The sequence below is a fragment of the Miscanthus floridulus genome, chromosome 6 (genome assembly GCF_019320115.1).
Source record: "Miscanthus floridulus cultivar M001 chromosome 6, ASM1932011v1, whole genome shotgun sequence".
Taxonomy (NCBI): domain Eukaryota; kingdom Viridiplantae; phylum Streptophyta; class Magnoliopsida; order Poales; family Poaceae; genus Miscanthus; species Miscanthus floridulus.
The window spans coordinates 87,571,482-87,593,497 of record NC_089585.1 but is presented as its reverse complement, the minus strand read 5'-3'; the positions used below and the strand labels follow the sequence as shown (position 1 = coordinate 87,593,497).

At 45.3% G+C, this 22,016-nt stretch overlaps 1 protein-coding gene and 1 pseudogene across 1 annotated transcript; one reads left to right on the top strand and one right to left on the bottom strand.

Annotated features, from left to right (window-relative positions):
• The first annotated feature begins 1,781 nt into the window (after window positions 1-1,781).
• On the top strand, window positions 1,782-3,943 carry LOC136458545 (laccase-2). The gene is made up of 4 exons (XM_066458492.1): window positions 1,782-1,909; window positions 1,989-2,388; window positions 2,500-2,628; window positions 2,727-3,943. Exons 1-4 carry the CDS (start codon window positions 1,802-1,804, stop codon window positions 3,782-3,784), a joined length of 1,695 nt encoding a protein of 564 aa, XP_066314589.1. The 5' UTR covers window positions 1,782-1,801; the 3' UTR covers window positions 3,785-3,943.
• A 621-nt stretch (window positions 3,944-4,564) lies between these two features.
• LOC136458544 (obtusifoliol 14-alpha demethylase-like) lies at window positions 4,565-6,156 on the bottom strand (annotated as a pseudogene).
• Between the last annotated feature and the right edge of the window lie 15,860 nt (window positions 6,157-22,016).

Sequence of the window (22,016 nt, the reverse complement as noted above, 5' to 3'; positions counted from 1 at the left end):
CCGAAACAGATGAAACATTTACAACATACGCCTGCAACATATGTGTATGGACACTGCAACATATGCAAATCCAGATAAAAACATTTGCAACCCTACGTTTGAATTATACACTTGCAACATATGCAACATTCAGATAAAACACTTGCAACATATGTGTGAAAACATATACAACATTTAGATAAACACACTTAAAACATACGTCGGAAAAAATGAAACATTGAGAACAGAAGATTGCAACATACGTGTACAACCATTGCAACATATTGCAACATCCCGATCTACTTTTGCAACATCCATCTGAAACAATTGCAACATACCTCTGAAACATTTGAAACACTTGAAATATACACTTGCAACATGTGTTTTTCACCCTTCTTTCGTGCGACGCAGAGCAAAGCGGGGAATGGCTGGTTCCGGCCACTAGCGGCAGAGGATGGTGGAGCGGCCTGGCAGCGGCCAGTTGCGCCTGCGCCTGACCTGGGCCTGACGAGCGATGGCCCCTCTCTCCTGGCGTCTGGCCTGGTCGCGATGGACGACGGAGCATGGCATGGCGCGACGGGGACGAAGGTGCCGCTGCAGTCTCCGAACACGCGCATGGAGCTTGGAGGCGGAAGGCGAGGCGCCGGCGACCGAGTCCAGCAGCAGCTGTAGTCGGTGGGGCGGCTAGCAGCGTACCTTGGTGGAGGATTCCTCCTCTTTGCTGGGGATGGAGGCGCCGCTACGAGGCCGGGCATCGTGGGGGATGCGCGGCGGCGGCGTGCCGGAGTGGGCCGCAGGAGATGGTGGCGGTGGCGCGGCGGAGTGGGTGGGCAGACGGCCGCACGGCGCGAGGCGAAATCAGAAATTTTGTTTTTATATAAGGGAGGCGGGCGAAGCGGAGTGGGATGCCGCGTCCGACAGGATGGATGCCCGTGTCTAAGCGTTTCCGTTCAGATAAAGATTTTGGCATGAGTTAAGATTTTCAGATACCAGCAGCCATCCCTCTCAGCCCGTTATGGCTGGTTGGTGCCAAGAATACGTTTTTTTCTCGAACACGCAAAAGGCTTGCGCGTATTTGCATTAAGTAGGAATAAGTTTTGGATTACAAATGTTGTGGTAATGCTCTAGGGGGCTCAACAAATTAGAGTGAAGCTCATGCCCTCCCAAGTGCCCAAAAATTTTTAGGCTACTATACTAGAAAGTAAACAATCCATATGTCTTGCGCCGGCTTGCACCCATTGCCCCGCCTCATGCTTGATTATGGCAAGTAGCTGCGGTAGCTGGGTGGCGGCGCCCCGGAGACATCTCGCATTTCTCTCCTTCCATAGCTTGCCCCAATAAAGGCGAGCAAGCAATGAGAACCTTTGTTTCTGATGAGCAGCAACTATGCAAATGGTGTGTCCACGTACGTCAGTGTTTCCTTTAAGCCAAAGGACACATAGGTGTTCAACCTAGGATCGATCAGTGAGGCCCAAGAACAAACCCTGCTTTGACGATAAAAAAGAATACATGAGGAACGATACGGTTCGCTTCGACGCCGACGACTGATGTCCAGCAGCTCTGCAGCTGCCACTCCTCCCGCTCGCACTACTCATGTCACCATCACAGTTTCCTTCACGCATTGCCTCGACCCTGCGTTACTCTCCCGACCGTTCCAGCCGGGCATCTCACCACACACCACTCCAGCTCCTGCTCCTTGTTATTCAACCAAGCTAAGTGATTTCCCACTTCGCCAGAGCCTCGGCGTCTGTGAAGATATAAGGAGACGCAACGCGCACGGCCACGGAGTGCCGTCACGCTCTCATCGCCCTCTGCAGCTGCAATGTCGATGGCCTCCTCTCGGCACGGGCTTCCCCTGGTGCTCTCGGCTCTCCTCCTTGCAGTCCTCATTCTCTCTGCACAAGCTGACGTCAAGAGATACCAGTTCGACGTGAGTATACATATGCTGTTGTTCGCGGTTTTGTGGTTGTGGATACGTACAATTCGCCGCTTTGATCGTACGCATGCAGATCGTGATGAGCAACGTGAGCCGGCTGTGCCATGCGAAATCCATGGTGACGGTGAACGGCAGCTACCCCGGGCCGACCGTCTACGCCCGCGAAGGGGACCGCGTCGTCGTCCGCGTCACCAACCGCGTCGAGCACAACGTGACGATACACTGGCACGGGCTGAAGCAGCGCCGGAACGGGTGGGCGGACGGGCCGGCATACGTCACGCAGTGCCCGATCCAGGGCGGCGGCGGGAGCTACACCTACGACTTCAACGTCACGGGGCAGCGCGGGACGCTGTGGTGGCACGCGCACATCGCCTGGCTGCGCGCCACCGTCCACGGCGCCATCGTCGTCCTCCCCGAGCGCGGCGTCCCCTACCCGTTCCCCAAGCCCGACGCCGAGGCCGAGATCATCCTGGGTACGTGAGTACGTGACCGATCGGTCGGCCGGTCCACCCACTGTCTAGATTGCGTTACGCTCTGACGAACGACGCTCGATCGTACTGGTTGGTTGTTGGTGTCGCATGCAGGCGAGTGGTGGCACGCCGACGTGGACGCCGTGGAGAAGCAGGGACGCATGCTTGGCATGGCGCCCAACACGTCCGACGCGCACACCATCAACGGCAAACCCGGCCCGCTCTTCCCGTGCTCCGAGAAACGTGCGTGGGGTTCTTGTTGGTACTTTTGCATTGCTAATGATACGAGGCAAGGTATTGGTGTTACTAACCATGCTCCGTGCATATGTCATGTCGATCAGATACGTACGCACTGCAGGTGCAGTGGGGGAAGACGTACCTCCTCCGGGTCATCAACGCTGCAGTGAACGACGAGCTCTTCTTCTCGATCGCCGGGCACACCATGACGGTGGTGGAGATCGACGCCACCTACACCAAGCCCTTGGCGGCGTCCACCATCCAGCTCTCGCCGGGCCAGACCACCAACGTGCTCGTGCGCGCGGACCAGCGGCCCGGGCGGTACTTCATGGCCGCCAAGCCCTTCAACGACGTGCCCGTCCCGGCAGACAACAAGGCGGCCACTGCCATCCTCCAGTACGCCGGCGTCCCGACCTCCGTCCTCCCCGCCGCGCCCCGGCTGATGCCCGACACCAACAGCACGCGCTCCGTGGCCGCGTTCCACGACAGGCTCCGCAGCCTCAACTCGGCGCGGTACCCGGCCGACGTGCCGCGCGCCGTGGACCGCCACCTGCTGTACACCATCGGGCTCAACGTCGACCCGTGCGCGTCGTGCGTGAACGGCTCCCGCCTCGCGGCGTCGCTCAACAACATCACGTTCGTGATGCCCCGGGTGGCGCTGCTGCAAGCGCACTACGGCGGGCTGAGAGGCGTCTTCGCCGCCGACTTCCCCGACCGCCCGCCCGCGCGGTTCAACTACACGGGCGTGCCGCTCACGGCGGGGCTCGCCACGTCTCTGGGCACGAGGCTGAGCAAGCTCGCGTACAACTCCTCCGTGGAGCTGGTGCTGCAGGACACCAACCTGCTGTCCGTGGAGTCGCACCCGTTCCACCTCCACGGTTACAACTTCTTCGTCGTCGGCAGGGGCCTCGGCAACTTCGACCCGGCCAAGGACCCCGCCAAGTACAACCTTGTCGACCCGCCCGAGAGGAACACCGTCGGCGTGCCCGCCGGCGGCTGGACCGCCATCCGGTTCAGGGCAGACAATCCAGGTGTTTGGTTCCTGCACTGCCATCTCGAGGTGCACACGAGCTGGGGCCTCAAGATGGCCTTCCTGGTGGAGGATGGCAATGGCCCTGATCAGTCGGCTTTGCCGCCGCCCAAGGATTTGCCCAAGTGCTGAAGCGGCGACCACACAATTCCCTGCGAGTTGCAGACGCCCGCGATTTGTTTCGTCCTTCTGCTTTGTAACGAACCCCTCTGAAAGAAGTTTTCAGTGGATCTGTGTAAGTATTACAGGCTTCCAGCCGGACTAATATCTGCGACTGCGAGCCCAGCGTTCTGTCCTTATTGAGACTCAAATATGCACCTAAGTCGTGTACGTCTATGTGGAGTACATCTAAACCCATCTCCGTCACAAATTATAAGTCATTCTATTTTTTTTCGAGTCAAAACATCTCAGGTTTAACCAAAATTCATATGGCATCTTGTCCCTAGCGTGACTCGACCTCCCGACTTAGTCCACGCAGCGAAGCAACAGAGGAGTTTGACCAAACTTGAAATGCTTTGACACTTTAAAAAAAATTAGAATAACTTATAATTTAGAATGTACCAAGTATCTATAAGAGCAGCAGGCACGACAGACTCCCTCTTCGCCGTGCAGTCTGACTATACCTCACGGACTCAGCCCGTGCCTTGCTCGAGCACCTCCCTGACGACACCACTGGAGCGCGAGAGAGAAAAACATGACTACATGACAGGGATGAAAACAGCGATAGCGAGCGCTCGGCGTCCATGTATGTTTGTGGACAGAGTGATCGCTTTTTCCATGTGCGTGGACAGATCGGGAGCTAGAATAAGGAGTCGTTGAAGAGAGATTTTTCTTTATTTTCTACTAAAAAAGTTGAGATTGGGAGTTGCTTTACCAAACTATTGCAAATCAGTGCAATTCCCTGATTAATTTGTGGCTCAACAAATAAAATTCCGTTCACTGCATTGCTTATTGACTTGTCAAGCTAGTGCACTACTGCAGCAGAGGGCGTCTCCTGTAGCTTACCATGACTTCCCCTTTGGGCCTCATGGAGATCATGTTCTCCGTCTCCGGGAAGGGAGAAACCAGCTGGAGCTCGAAGTTCCTGAGGAGATGGCTCAGTATCACTTTGATCTGCAGGTAGGCGTAGCCCTCGCGCCATGCAGGCATGCTTCCCGGCGCCAAAGGAGGTGTAGGCGAGGTCGTCGCCGACCCTGTCCTCCTCCCTCCCGGCGGCGAAGCGATCCGGGTCGAACACATCAGGGTCCCTGTAGCAGATTATTCACCACAAGCGGGCTCGCCAGCATGCGCCCCTCGGGGACCTCGTACTCGGCGCCGTCCTCAGTGCGCACGGTGAACGCCCTGCGCGCGCGGCGGAGGATCATTGGGGTCACCGGGTGGAGCCGCAGCGCCTCCTTGACGCTGCGGTGGAGGACGTCCATCAGGAGCAGGACGTCGTAGTCGATGACTGCTGCAGCGTCGTCGTTCGGATCGTTCCTCTGCAGCAGCAGCAGCCGCCTCTGCTCCTCCGTGGCCGCGTGCAGCCACTCCGCGTGGCGGAGCAGGCGCGCCGCCGTCCAGGTGGTGACCGTGGTGCTGGTGTGATGGCCGGTGAAGAGCAGCGCCACGAGCAGGCCGGTGACCTCCGCCTCGGTCGTGCCGCCGCCGTCTCTGTACCTGGAGTCCAGCAGGCTCTGCAGCATGTCGTGGTCGTCGTCCCCGGCGCCGCGGCCGGCCGATGAGCTCCTGCGCAGCCTGGCGATCCCGGAGAATATCTCCTCGAGCCTGGCGCGTGCTCGGTCGCGGCGGCGGTGCGCCGGGGTCGGGAGGTACGGGAAGAAAAGGCTGACTAGGTGCAGGCCGCCGATGAGCTCGCGGAGGAGAGAGGACACCTCGTCGTGCATGTGATCCCGGACCTTCTTCCCCAGCAGGCACCGGCTCGCGATCAGCAGGAGAACGTTCTCGACCTCTTGCTTCAGGTCGACCGTGCCCCGGACTGCCCCCCACTTGGCGGCGAAGTATTCCTCCACCTCGCCAGCCATGAGACGGGCATGGCTCCTGAGCTTGGCCGGCCTCAGAGTGTCGGCGAAGAACCTGTGCTGCTCGTTCCGCGTGTCGTGGTCGACGTCGTAGCCGACCCCTTTGCCGAAGATCGGGACGGTGACCTTGTAGACGTCGCCGATGCTGACATCCGACTCGGCGGCATGGAAGAAATGGGCAGAGACCTCGGGGCCCACCAGGAACGTCACCTTCACTCCCAAGGAGCTCAGCGTGAACACGCTGCCGAGCTTTGAGTACTGGTCGCACATCACGTCTTGCAAGCTCCTGGTGAGGATGGCAGGCAGAACCCCGAGGAGAGGAGCGCCCTCCGCCACCGGCGGCCCTCGGCGCTTGGGAGGGCCGACGACGGTTCTTCCGATCTTGGTGGCGGTCAGAATCAGGACGGAGACGATAGGGACAACAACGGCGATCGCCATCGCCGCCAACCACGTGTGCGAAATTGTTGCTGTCTTATGATCTTCCATGGAGTATATCAGTATGTAGCTAGAGTAGTGCTGTCGCTGGATCCGATTCAATCAGCTGCTGCACGTACTGCTTCTCCAACAAAATAATAAAGAGGAATTAGTGTGGATCTGGTATCATCGGTATAGGTATATATGCAAGCATCCAGGAGTCATGATGCATGGCTTATTCGAACTGAAGTCGATCAGGACTGAATTAGAGAAGATATGTATATGTAATAGAGATCTTACACTACCAGAAGCTGAACACTTGGGGTACACAGTAAGTCATAGTGAGTTAGTACCAGATCGAAGTCGAACACACCCGCAGGTAGAGTGTTTTCGTTCCTACACCGGCAGGCTAGATTTTTTTATTATTTTTAACACTTTTGTAAACTAATTTTAAATTTAACATTGTTTGTTTTTTATTTCTAAAACTATCACTTTTGGCCGTGTCTATTGCCATGGCGTGGCGAAACGCCTGTGCCACGCTATACATGGTGGCGCGGCGGGAGGATGACGTGGTGAAGACCGGGGGCGCTGACCGGTGACGTGGTAGGGCCTGCCGCGCCACAAATCAGGGCGCGGCAGAGCCAGGTACGCCCGCCCGCTTCTGCCGACTGCCGCGCCTGCATGTACGGCGAGCTCAGGATCTGACATGAAAAGCGACCGGTGCCAGTTAAGTGCCAAACAGTGGGTGCACGGTGCGCCAGACCTGTCCAATGCCAATAGTAGTACCCACACTTTCTGTCTCTGACTCTAGCTCGCGTGCTCTCTCCTCTCGCTGTCGTTATGGATGGATGATGTGACGTTAAATAATGGAAACAGCACGGATGTCACCTCCAAAGGCCTAGCTAATCTAATCCCCTAGCAAAAGCATCATGTAATGACAGGAGTAGCTAGCATCGCACTAGCTCAGCACTATATCTACACTAGTACGTCTACCACCAGTAACCTAACCTATTTTTTATTTGGTAATACACCAATTTATCTCAACATCGCACTAGGTAGTACTAGCTCAGCACTACGTCTATATCTACACTAGTACGTCTACACTAGTACGTACTGAGCTAGTGCGATGCTAGTAGTAGACGTACTAGTGTAGATGTAGATGTAGTGCTGAGCTAGTACTAGCTAGTGCGATGTTGAGATAAATTGGTGTATTACCAAATAAAAAATAGGTTATGTTACTAGTGGTAGACGTACTAGTGTAGATGTAGTGCTGAGCTAGTGTGATGCTAGCTACTCCTGTCATCATGTGATGCTTTTGCTAGGGGATTAGATTAGCTAGGCAGTTTGGAGGTGACATCCGTGTTGTTTTCATTATTTAACGTCACATCATCCATCCATCCATAACGACAGCGAGAGGAGAGAGCACGTGAGCTAGAGTCAGAGACAGAAAGTGTGGGTGCTACTACTGGCAGTGGACAGGTCTGGCGCACCGTGCACCCACTGTTTTGGGACTTAACTGGCACTGGTCGCATTTCATGTCAGCTCGCCGTACATGCAGGCACGGTAGCCGACAAAAGCGGGCGGGCGTACCTGGCTCTGCCGCGCCACCGATCTTGGTGTGGCTCTGCCGCGCCCTGATCTATGGCGCGGTAGGCCCTGCCACGTCACCGGTCAGCGCCCTCGGTCTTCGCCACGTCATCCTCCCGCCGCGTCACCATGCATAGATCGATGGCACGGTAGGCCCTGCCACGTCACCGGTCTTCACCACGTCATCCTCCCGCCGTGCCACCATGCATGGCACGGCACAGGCGTTTCGCCATGCCATGGCAATAGGCGCGGCCAAAAATATTAGTTTTGGAAATAAAAAATAAATAGTATTAGATTTAAAATTAGTTTACAAAAAGTGTTAAAAATAAATAAAAAATCCGTAGGCTACTAGATTAAGAACAAGTGACACACCACAGTGGGCTCTATTTATATATTCGAAAGAATTTGGAAGATCAACGTAAGTAATTAAGGGCGGTCTCAATTCTAAAAATACAAGTAACTTTTATTTTTATGTCTATTTAATTTGGAGTCTGTCTATTGTACAACCGTGTGTTTTAGCAAAAGCTAGCACATGATTGTTTGCTGGCTGTAAAACACACGATTTGAAACAGAGAAAAAACCGTATGTTTTAGGAGAAGCTAACACATGGTCGTTGGCTGCCTAAAAAACATACAAATTACAACAGGAAAATAAACATGTGTTTTAGGAGAAGCTAGCACACAAATTTCATCAAACAAAAAAGACCCACGCAGACCAGATCTGTTGCTGTTGTTAGATATAAGTTATGTGCAATTGAAAAGCCCAATAACTAAGATGAAAGAGAGAGGCCCACTAAACATGTAGCAGCCCATAAGCCCAACAAACAGGGATTTCATAGGAATATAACAGGTATACTTGGGAAAGAAGCAAAGAAAACAGAGGAAAGGATCTGTGTGGAGATCAGATCTGCTCTGCGTGAGAAAAGGCGCTGCTCTACTCACGTAGGGCAGGAGAAAGCTAGAGAAATCATGCAGAACAGAGGAAAGGAGCACAAATCAGATCGAAGAGAAAGTACAAACCTCAACAACCACGGTTAGCACACAAATCTTATCAATCCAATCTGCTTGTAATTGTTACATCCATGGAATCTGTGGTCATCAGAGAGCAAAAGGATAGCCTACACCTTGTACTTCATCCAGCAACAGGGCTGGGCCCTGGTTCCATGGTGCCTCACTGTGAACAAGGAGTAGATCCAGCATATATTACGTGAGATAAGAGGATCATGTAGCTAGCAGAATCACACACACAGACAGAAAAACATATTTTTCTTGGCCAATTTCTATAAGGGTTTGTTTGGATGTAGATATTGGATGGCTGGCATTGAATTGGGTACCAATACCAAATTAGCCTAGTATTGGAAATGAGCTACAATACCAAATAAGATGTTTGGATGTAGATGAAATTGCTATTTGGAATCAAGGACATGGCAAATACCAAATAAATGTTTGGATGTACATATCTCATCGAATTGAATCGACTCGCCTTCTTCCCCACCGATGATGTCCTCGGAAGCGGCACACTACCTCGGAGATGCAAGACCTGGCTTGCTGGTGACAGAGAGGAAGAATGGACTTGAGGAAGAAGGGGATCCTAGATCCCCAGCTGTAGACCGCCGGCGGTGGGGATCTGAGCACCTCAGTGGTGCCCTCGAGGAAGAAGCGCTCATCCTCGACAGAGTCCCCCATATGTGATGTGGCTGGACTCGAGGAAGAACCGCTCGGCCTCCTAGATCCATTGTCAAGTTTGGGAAGAAGGAGAGGATCCCACACCTCACCAGACATGGGGAAGAAGGAGAGGACGGCGAGCTTGACCGGTGGGGGAGGGGTCGGGGCGGCGAGAGCGCTCGATGGGGGAGGCGTCGGGCCGGTGAGCCAGCAGGGGAGAGGTCGGGGCAACGAGGGCTCCCGACGAGGGAACATCGGGCCGGCAAGGTTGACCGGCAGGGGGCGTGAGAGGGAAATGTCAGAGCCACGAGAGGGAAGCGTCGGGGCAGCGTCGGGGACTCTGCAGGGAACCGCTCAGCCCAATTCCACCCAATACAAAGCCTTACCCTTTTATATTGGGAGAGGTCACTCCTAGTTCTGGTCCAATACCAAGGCATTGGGGTTGCAATTCTAAATCTCAATGCCATGGACATCCAAACACCAGAATTCGGGAAACATGATTCCAATTCCCAATTCCAGGCTCCAATATCTACATCCAAATGGGGCATAAGTACTTTTGTAGCCACAACACACATAAATGTTCTGCATTTCCTATATTCCTCTTGTAAAAGAATTACAAAATTTGAAAGATAAAATTGCAGATTTCAAAATAGTGCAACTAGTATTTCTTATTAATGCAATTATTCTGTACATGTATATAATTTAAAAAACCAGCTCATGCAAGTATTCATACCACTAGGACTATCAATTCAATTAGTAGTTTTGGCAAGATTTCACAAATACAACCAGAAATACTGCTACATGGCTTTTGTAATCAGACCAAATTTAAACACCTAATGCTAGCTTTTGCACAATATTAGGTTCAATGCATGGAGAAAAGGTCGTGCTCTGCTCATGCAAAGTAAGGCAAAGGGGCAGAAATCAGATCGAAGACGAATCACAAGCCTCAATAGCCAAGATTAGTACACCGATCATTTGAATCCAACCTCCTTGTGTGTGTTAGATGCATGAAATATGTAATGATGAGAAACCTTCTAACTGTCAAAATATGAAATTTGGATGTTATAACAGAACATGAATCTAGAAAGAAGAACAAGGCAGCAGGAAATGTCAGAGGCACAATATCAGATTCAAAATTATGAGGAAATTATTCGCCAAGAAGAAAGCAACAATGATGTAAAATTACTCCTAATTCAAAACAGTTGACACAACCAATAAATAAATGAGAACTAATGGCTTCATTTTTTTTGTAGGTTTCAATTGCTTCCCTTATGCAACTAATACAAGCACCAGTCGAGTTTGATCAACTACTTGAGGTAAGAAACACAATTCAATGATGCAATGAAAAAAAGAAGAATCTGATTAAAAGCTATATAAGTACTCAGCTGCTTGCTTTTTTATGAAGTAGAATAATATGTATGTCACAACAAGCAGATGTGATGATTATCCAACATCAATGAACTCACAAGAAGCAATTAAGAAAGTGCAGTCAGCTCCTTATCAAATATTTGTAGGCACAAATTGTTCTAGTAACCTTTTAAATACCTTCACAAACAAAAAGGTGAGCAAAATCATTGCTTAGATTCAAAAATGCCAAGATAAGAAGATTGTTTTTGACTAAAATATATTTCAATGCAGGGAGGCTACGCTGAATTTTTGCTAGAACAAATCATGAACTCTCAGGAGGATAATCAGACTGACAGGAATACGCAGGTAAAATTTATAATACCAGTATGCAAAAATTACAATTTAGACATGCAAATAACAGGACTGTAATTTCAATGCTTCATTATAAATTGTGCAGCAACATGAAGAGATGCAAGGATTATTAACAAATATGATACTTGGAAATAACAGGAAAGAGGTAAAACTATATTATATATGCTTGTCAAACTAGTTGTGTTATATTATAAATGTTAACCATTCTTGTTATCAAACAAATAAAACAGAATATGAGCCTTGAAGATCTGGATGGAATCTTTGAACCACAAACTGACTGGTCAATATCAGAGTCAAGGTTGTCATATGAGGTAGATACAAACAGCTAAGCTAATTTGATTACATTTATAAGCAATACAAATATGTACTAGCATCAAAGTAAAACTTATCTTTGCAAAAATAGGATGGAGAAATGGCAATCATTGCTGATGATGATGGAGCAACGACAAGCATAGCTAATGATGATAGATTTGAAATTCAACAATACCATTGGCAAACTAATGTATTCAATAACATGGATATTGATGAGGTATATAAAAAATGATCTCTTCAACTATTTTAGTCCACACTGGAAAAAATATTTGTATTATAAATGATATTACTCAGAAACAAAGACTGCTGCTAATATATTTACAGGTGCAGCATGAAAATCAAGATGATCAACCAACAATAGGAGAAAATGACTTGAGGATCATAGCAATAGAACCAACAAGTTCAGATATTATATCAGCTATAACAGATGATAATGAGCATGTAAATGGCAGCCAGGAACTGACGGAGGAAGAGATTGGACAATTCATAAAAAATGAGCAGGTTGCAGCATCTGAAGGCAACAATACACCAATCAACAGTAAGTACACCCCACAACTATCGATGGAATTTAAGACTAGGCATGATGCTCACCATTTCTTCAACTTCTATGCGTTCCTAGATGGATTTCAAGTTGCCATGACACATATGACAAGAACTCAAAGTAAGAAGAGAAATAATGAGGTAGTCAAAGTGATAATGAGATGCAATCGTCAAGGAAAAGAAAAGAAACAAAAGTCTTTAGAGTAAGAAGAAGCTGAAGTAGACAAGGATGTTGGAAAGAAACTGGTAAGGAAAAGGAAAACAAATGTTCAGCAAAAGTCAGATTATCCTTGTGTTATGGTTGTGAAAGAAGGAGTTGTATGGAAGATTAAAACTCTTGATTTGGATCATAATCACGAGCTATGCCCTAGAGACAGGGATCAGCTATTTTCTAGTCACAAGTATATGACAGAAATAGAAAAAGGACTTATCAAGGCTCTAAACGATAACACTATCCCAACTAGGAAGATGGTTTCTATTCTATCGTATCTAAGAGGAGGGCTTACAGCTCTACCGATGAAAAAGAAAGATATCAGCAACTATAGGACAAAGCTGAGCAGAGAAATTAAATTATTAGATATGACACAAGTACTAGATTATTTTAGAAAGAAACAAACTGAGGATCCGTCTTTCTTTTACAAGTTTGATTTAAATGAGGACAAGAGAGTGAGAAACTTATTCTAGACAGACTGTTCTTCTATGAAATATTATGCAGATTCTGGAGAATGTGTAAATTTTGACACGACATATATGACCAACCGATACAACTTACCTTTTGCACCATTTGTTGCATTCATAGAACATGGGCAAAGTTGCCTTTTCAGATGTGCTTTCCTGCATGATGAGACAGTGGACACTTTTAAGTGGGTATTTCAAACTTTCCTTGAAGCAATGGGAGAGAAACACCCTCAAACGATCATCACAGACCAAGACATGGCGATGAAATTAGCAATAGAGCAATTCTTCATAAACACAAAGCACAAAAATTGCTTGTTCCACATAAAGACCAAATGCTACAATAAGAATGTCAAGGTGTTTGTAGTAAATGAAGGACTATATGAAGACTTCGAAGATACAGTGAACAATAGTCTAACAGTGGAAGAATTTGAACGACTTTGGAAGAGAATGATTGAGGAAAGAAACATTCAAGGGAATAACTACTTTTCCAAAATATGGGAAATGAGGAAAAGGTTTATCCTAATCTACTATAAAAATGACTTCTTCCCTTTCATACAAACCACATCCAGGTGTGAGGCAACAAATGCTAGGTTCAAAGACAATGTAGGGCCAACCTATAGTATCATTAGCTTTCCGAAAGAGTACAATCAGATTATTGATACCATAAATCAAGCAGAAAGGCTGGAGGATAGCTATAGTAAGTAGAAAAGGCTAAAGGAATTTATATTTGGCTACAGAATAGAGCAACAGGCACAACAGCTATACAATAGAAACATATTCAAAAAGTTCCAGCTACAACTGAAGGCAACATCAAGGCTGAACTATAGGGAAACCGAAGATGGGAAAACATTTGAGGTGTGGAAAAAAGTAACTAGATTCAGGAGGTTCATAGGTTTAGGAGATATACAGTAAACACTGACCTAACAGAAGGCAAAGAAGAATTTACCTGCTGAAAGGATCGAACAATGCCTAGAGGGGGTGAATAGGCGTATCTAAAAATTTACTGCAAGTGCTAAGTTGAAATCTATCAGCCACTGTCGGAAGTCCCGACATTTTGGTCAGAACTCCCGACGTTGTCAGAAGTTCCAACGCAAACGTCAGCAGTCCCGATGCCTAAGTGAACTACAAAAGCAGTGCCAAATTTAACTTTGCAGATAAATAATCTTACAACCTCACTTCCTAGTAGTTTGGTGAAGATGTTGGGTCACTCCCTTGATGCTGTAATGCCTCCAAACCATAGATCGAGTCCAAACCCTAAAATAGAGATTTTGGAGACAAAGAGACTAACACATACAAGTAATCTCAAGCAATCACAACAACAACAGGCACACAGGACACAAGGATTTATCCCGAGGTTCGGCAACCCCACAAAGGAGCTCCTACGTCCTCGTTGTTGAGGTGACCACCAAGGTCGGAGTCTTTTCCACCTCCTTGCCTCTCTCAAAGCGACCACAAAGGTCACTTGAGCTTTCCACTAAGAAATCGAAGGGTGATACAAACTTCCCAAGGCTCTTCCACAAGATGGAAGCTCTTGGGCAACACCTAGCTGGCTAGGGGCAAAGCCCCAAGAGTAATAGACGCAAAATCAACCGGCTTGACGAAGAAATCAAGTGCTCAAGCTTTCCAAGGTGATGCTCTCACTTAATCCACTCTCCTTTTACTCAAACCCTAAGGGAATCAAAGATTAGAGCAAAGGAGGAAGGAGAGGGGTGCTTTAGTTGCTTGGGAGCTGTTCAGTATGAAGTGAGTCAACTATGAAATGAGTCCATAACGGTTAGAAGCGAAGAGAGGAGTATTTATACTCTAAGTGAAAATTCAACCATTCAGATCTACGTCAGGAGTCCCGACGCAGATCCTGGGACTTCTGACGATAATAGAAAACACTATTCACAACGGGTCAGAAGTCCGTGGGTGCAAGTTAGTGTCGGAACTCCCGACAAACGTCGGGACTTCCGACGGTCAGAACTCCCGACGTTCGTCGGGACTTCCGATGTGCACAGTTGAACAAACAGTCAGCACCACTGATGTCGGGACTCCCGGCTTGGGTCAAGTCAGTGTCAGAACTTCCGGCAAACATCGGTACTTCCGACGGTCGGAACTCCCGGCAAACATCAGGACTTCCGATGGTCGGAACTCCCGACGATCGTCGGGACTCCCGACGAGCACAGACAGCCAGCTAGTCAGAAGCAAGGGTGCCGAGACTCCCAGCTTAGGTCGGGACTCCCGACCATCGGGAGTTCCAACATACGTCGGGACTTCCGACGTCCACAGACACAGAAAAATTATTCTATGTGTTCGTGAAGTGCTAGAGTGTCTTCCTTTTGATTTTATTTAAATGCTTGAGCACTCTATCTTCCTCAGACTAACTAAATTTGCATCCCTCTTTATAGTGCGGCAGATCCTAAACTCAAAATCAAAATTAAAACCTTTGGAGATCGTTTTGAGTTCTTCTGCCCTTACAACTTCAAGAATTGAGGGATACCATTTCATCTTTATCAACTCTTTGATTCTTTCACAGGACTAATAGCTGCAACATATCTCATTTAGATCACATTAGTCCCTAATTTAGATGTCATCAATACACCAAAACCCACATAGGGGGCAAATGCACTTTCACCTGCATATGTGCAAAATTCAGCAAAGATGGGATACTCTACTCTCATATCTTGAAAATAGTCATTGAAAAGGAAATCAACACAATTTCAGACAAATACTTCTTAGACAGGTGGAGAAAAAAGGATATGAAGGTACATATTGAAAGACAAGAAGAAGAAACAGTTGCAACAAGCTCAAAAAATGAGGAAGCACAAAATGATCTAGGAAGTCAACAATATTGAATTCAAAAGGATCAAAAAATGAGGAAGCCATGGAATACCTTATGGCAGAATTCGACAAGATGGAAATCAATTTAGATAGAATGTTATCTGCTCAGCAAACAGGTGAAACACAAAATGATCTGCAAGGAAATGAAGAAGGAGAAACTATAGCAGCACAAGCTGGAGATCCACAGACTAAAATAGATGATCCAGAAAGAATTCAGAGAAAGAGAAGTCCACCTAAACCTGTCAGAATGAAGACACATATAGAAGAAATAAAGAAGAAACTGGTGGTAGCAGAAAAAAAGAAAAAGAAGAAAACAAATGACATAGACAGTGCAGGTAAAAAATTTGAGTACATACAAATAGAATTTTAGTACATACAAATAGAATTTAAATCCAAATACAAAAATTCTTATTTATGTGAACTAATAATGTTTTGTAGGCACCCCGATGAAGCCAAAAAGAAAGAAGAGGAAGGAAATATCAAATGGTAGCATTGATCACCAAGCAACAGAACACATAGGACATGGTAATCAAAGATGATCAACAGTAGGATAGCGAAATTCAATGGCCAATTAATTTATGTATTTTGTTTAATGAACATGATGTTACATTCTTAAATTAAATTATGCCCAGAACTACAATTGCATATGCTGAGAACTAAAATTGCAGTGCCCAGTAGCTGCAAATTACATTGTTGGTGATTGTAATTGTGTAATCGAATGTTTTATTTGTCTCAGAGGACTAAAAATTGGTGTGTGCTAGCACAAATCACAAAAAACAAACTTCAATATGTGTTAGCCCAAATCACATTAAACAATTTTTTTTCTATGTAAGGACAAGGACAAAATTGAGATGTGCATTGGCACAAATCAGAATTATCAAAGTTCATAAAGTGTTAGCACAAATCACAAGAGACAATTTTTTTCTATGAAAGGACAAGGACAAAAACTTGGTGTATGTTGGCACAATCACAAAAAAATAGATTTCAACATGTTTTAGCATAGATCACAAGAGACATTTTTTCTATGAAAGGATAAGGACAAAAAAGAGTTGTGTGTTGGCACAAATCAAAATAAACAGATATGAAAATGTGCTAGCACAAATCACAAATGATATTGACTTGTAATCACTTGTCAGAAAGACTAATATTGACCTATATATATAGTTCACTGCAAATAATATACAGTCACACAGAACAAGTAAATGGAAGAACACATGCCAAACTATATAACTTCAGGAAAAAGCAACTTCCTCAAACAGGTTGCTGCTCCTGATAAGAGTTCCACCTCTGAGGGTGAACTTCCTCCATTGGTAACTGAAAACAACCAAATATTTACAACAAGTAATGGGACAAAGCATGTGTCAATACAACATACAGCACATTCAGTAAAGTATATCATGCTCAAACTAAAAAAATGTAATGCATGTTAGATCACTAACCGGATCAGACCGTCATCTTTACAAGAACAAGAGGGACCTCCACAACCCTCAAGCTTGTCCTTGTCTTCATTATCAAAGGTTACTACACTGACACATAGTGGACAAAAAAGACACACTAACACAGAAGGACATAAACTTAGAATAATGGTAAAAAAACAGTTAGCATCAAGCATCCAAACAAACCATCCAACCAAATATTATCATCCACTTTAGTTTAGCCTCTTGACTGTAGATTAATATTTACAACCATTTGAGCACCAACTATTCTCATCAACGTAGCTGCTTCTTTACAAAGTACCATGCACTCATAGCATGAACCTACACACTACATGACAGGAACCTAAACACAAGATCTAAACACAACACGTAGGTCATGCTCTCTTATAGTACTATTCGTAGACCTGAGAAACAAATATTAGAAACAACTATCAATTGAGTACATGATGGAATAGTACACAAAGTGACATTGCAACTAGTATTACCTTAGCATCATATTTCATCACTTTAGATCGACCATCATCAGAACTATTGTATTCATTAAAAATCATGTCATTGACGTACTTGATTCGAAGATGCCCAATATCAACTTCAGAAAACTTGTCCATCAAATAGACATTTAGCTCCCAAAGCTCTAGATTCTTCATCGCAAAGATACCACTATCATTGCTAAAGCTGAAACAAGATATGAGAAAGACAAGACAGAATATTATATGCACCACACAAAATGATATGTGTAAGGAAAATGGACCCTAGGCCCATTTACTTTGGATTTTGGTGTTTGATGACCAACACAACCAAATTGGACTAATGAATTTGCAAATGTTTGTTTTGTAGTTCAATAGGATGCAAAATGTGACTTGGACGGAGGCGATGTGATGATCCAATGATCAACAATTCAAGAAAGACAAGTAAAGATGCATAGAAGACATACAAGGTCAAGTAAAGTCCAAGCACAAAGATTGGAACCAAGCCGGACGCAAGATCACGAAGAAACGAGCCCAACAGAGGTGACCGGACGTGGCTCTATGAGTGACCGGACGCACCAGTGCTCGGCAACACCAGGCATCGGCAGCAGTGACCGGACGCTGAGCGAAGCAGTGACCGGACGCACCAGTGACACTGTTCATCATCACGGAAATACTTTTAGCATGACCAGACACAGCAGACTGGACGACCGAACGCTTGAAGTACAGCATCCGATCGAGTCTAGAAAGGTTCTAGGGTAGCGCATTTGCGATCGGACGCCATCAGCGTCCGATCAGTTGATCACGCCGAAGACCAAATGACCGTTGTGAGTGACCAGACGCGTCCGGTCAGGACGTGATCAGCGTTCAGTCAGTAGCAGAAAAGTGGGTTTCGCCCCCAATGGCTACTTTCTTAGTGGGGCTTATAAATAGACCCCAACCGGTCATTTGAGGTGAGTGGAGCTGAGGAAGCGTACCTAGGGTGTTGATTCACCATTTTAGTGATCTCCACTTGCATAATGCTTAGTGATTCATTAGGTGATTAGCGTAGGTGCTTTGTGAAGTGCTTAGGTTGATTAGACCATCATTTATGCGCTTGCTTTAGGTTTAGGCCTAGTGTTTAGTGAGGTTTGCATACCTCTTATCACTCGGTGCTTGCCCACACTATTGTTGTACATCGGAGGGGCTTGTAATCTTGCGAGATCACACCAACCGTGTTTGTTGTGTGGATGCCACCGTGTACTGAAGGGAACAAGGCCCGCGACAGTTTGGCTGAAAGCTTGTTAGTGAAGACGGTGGGTAGCGTTCCAGGAGAGGCTTGCCGAAAGGCGCACCGGAGACCTACTTGCATGTGGGGAAGGCCCAGGGCTATCCACGGATGTACCCAACCGGAAGCTTGGCCCTTGCGAGGGATTCCTTGCGAGGGGCTCCAACGAGGACTAGGGGAAGCTTGTGCGCTTCTCGATACCTCAGTAAAAATACCAGAGTCGTCGATGGGAGTTTGCATATCTCTACCTCACTCTTTAGCTTCTGCATTTACATTGTTTGCATAACTCCTTTTTTGTGATAGAGATAGCAACACACTAGCAAAACCATCGTTGCATATTTAGATAGTTTATCTTTTGTATATGTTTTGCTAAGGTTAGAAAAAGAGGCCATAGTTTAGAGTTAGACTTTTAAGTTGCCTAATTCACCCCCCCCCTCTTAGGCGTCACGGTCCCCTTTCAATATGATCTTAAAAAATTAAAGAAAGACTGTACATTACCTACTTCTCAGTCTGCTGAGGTACATCTACATAGATAACTTCATGTCCATGGAACCCAAAGTCAATTTGAACAACTTCACTCCAGATTGTGGTCAAGTTTGGTATCTAAAAGCAGGTAGAGGAAATAATTAGAGTGCAGATATATATTTTTTCTTATTTGAACAAAATTTCACATTGCATTCAAACAAAATGATGTGAATCCATGTGCTGCTGCTACTTACAAATTCATCACGGACAGCTTTATGGAAATGTGAGTCTGCTCCAAAATGTAGAGTACAGGAATCCAAGATTACAATCAATCTTTGAGTGATATACACAACAACCACATACCACCGATCATGGAAGAGAATTGGAAAATAAAGTTGACAAAATAACACAAAATGAAAAAGAAGGGATTATTAGCACAACTGAAATGCACACAACATATGTGCTAAAGCTTAAAAAAATTAAAAGGATGTGTTACTCACATATTGGCTATATGCTAATGACCTTGCACGACCAGCACCCTTAAAGCATTTCACTGCATTATCATATAGCCCCTTGTCCTTGCTATCATTAGGACCATGATTTCCAATAAAATAGTCCTACAAAAACAAATTGGTCAATATTATTTTATTTGATATAGTTACCACATGTAATTGAGAAAAAAAGAAATAAATGACACTTACACCAACTTTAGAGAAGAAATAATGCTTGTAAGAATTCTTAGGGTGTTTCCTATGGAATAACAATCTGCACAAAGCATTCACAACAAAGTAATGGACCTTTCCTTGAGGCTTAAGAGAACTTGCAAGTGCACTTAATTTCACATCCACTTGCCCATAATCGATTACTGCAAGACTGAAACAAATGAAAACATTTCATAATTACTTGATTCAAGTGTACTCAAGAGTGGTGAAAATGCTAACGAGGTTGTAAACATTTAAAACTTACTTGGAATGTTCAGTTGCTGCCATCTTCAAAACAACCTCATATACGTCAGTTTCAAGTCTGGACACTGTTATCTTCGAATGAGGCATCATATAAGGGCTCAACTCATATTTGCTTGGGATCACTGCCCTCCTAGGACGATGAACAACCAACTTTGCACTAGAAGAGTACCAAGGACCTTGGTTTGAAAAGGACTCAGAGTCATCTGATAAACCATTGCTTCCCATACTTTTTGTAGAAACAGAAGTCCCACCTCGATGGGATGGAAGAGGTGTAGGTGCCTGCAAAATCAGGAAAAAAACATAAAGTTGTTCGAAAATCATAAAGTAAAAATTGACATAAAAGGGTTCATACTATTTCATTCTATTCTCCAAATACCTAACAAACAAGCACACAAACAACACATGGCTGAGAGGTATAAAGAAGGGGACCACATAAATACTTCTATTGCCTTTATTCTCAATATATACAACACTAGTACCGCTAAGGTAGACTAGAGTATGGACAGTACTACAACTACTTGTACTAGCTATTACATGGCTGAGAGCAGCCCCCGACTACTAACAATTGTCCTTCCACTACCATGGCTGCAACAAAAGTAGATCAATAGATTATCTCACAAGACAATTGTTCCAAAATGATTAAACTAGAAATGCCAATTCACAATGTCATAGTGTTCTCCAGAAGGGCTGATTGCAGCTACAGGACACCGGAGCAGTTGGATCTTCAGCAGTCACAGAATAATCAATAAAAGGTAAAGACTCCATATGGTGAAGGTCCTAATAAAAAATACTACCATATTAGTTACAGAAAAGAGAGAAAAGAGAACACAAGATATGTCACAATACAAAATTAATCCAATCTAATAAACAAGCTTACAGTTTCAACATTGTCATTTCTTTCGGTCTCAACAGTTTCTTGATTGCCCATATTACCGCCTCCACCAAATGGATTAGACCTCATCCGGTCAACAAACATCCAACCCTCTGATGTAGGGCAAAATTGGAAGTGGAAGCTGCTCTCATATTAAACCTATCAAAAAGTGAAAGTAAATCAGGTGCTAGTACAACGAATAAGACAAACATATTAGAACCACGATTTTGCACAGAACAAGTTTCAAACATATATTAGCAAGTAAATCAGGTGCAAACATATAAAAAAAAGTAAATTAGGTGCACGTAAGGTCAAACATACATTTACAGGGACACCTCCAAGGCATATATTAGCACCACGATTCTGATCTGAAGTAGAAGTTGTTTTCTGCTGCAGCAACACATACTAAATAAGTACAAAAATGTATAGACATACAATATGATGATTTTGTAAGGGAAGAATAGGAAATGGCAAAAACATGTACCACAGAATTGACTTTTTGATGCATGTCATTAGATACAGCACGTCGATCATAGATATCACTCGATTAATAGGACAAGTTGTACCAGATACTGGACCGACAAGACGCCTCAATTTAGGGTCTTCAACATAATTTCCTAAATCATCCTCAAAATCAAACATTCTAAAAGATGGTATGCTAGGACTATTAAAGTAAGGAGCCCTCTTCATACAAGGTTTCTCAACAGGTGCTTTCCCTACTTAATTAAATATTAAATTGGTAAAGAAAGTTGAAACTTACATGTGACAAGAATAGATATTGCACATGTCAAAACCATAATTGCAGTATTTAAAATGTGCAATTTACTACTAATAAATGTAAAATCTGAAAATAGGTACTAACCAATATGATCCAAAGTAGGAGCTGCATTTTCAACCAATTGAGTTTCTTTTGAATGGCAGGGAATAGTTTTTTGCTCTAAAACATGCAAATTAGAACTAGAAGCAGTTTGGACATTCTTCAGTGCACAAAGACTATGATCACTCTGGTTCAGAGAACCAATAGGTTTCCTTCTACTAGACGCTTCTCCTGCACAGAGACCATGCTCAAACATGTGTCTTGTTTGTATCATAGATTTGTTAAACATTTTTTCATGAGCAGGACAAACCTAGAGCCTTC

Coding starts and splice junctions, on each gene's coding strand:
- LOC136458545 (XM_066458492.1), top strand. CDS start 1,802: ATGTCGATGGCCTCCTCTCGGCACGGGCTTCCCCTGGTGCTCTCGGCT. Junction 1,910..1,988: donor TCAAGAGATACCAGTTCGAC/GTGAGTATACAT, acceptor GTACGCATGCAG/ATCGTGATGAGCAACGTGAG. Junction 2,389..2,499: donor CGAGGCCGAGATCATCCTGG/GTACGTGAGTAC, acceptor TGTCGCATGCAG/GCGAGTGGTGGCACGCCGAC.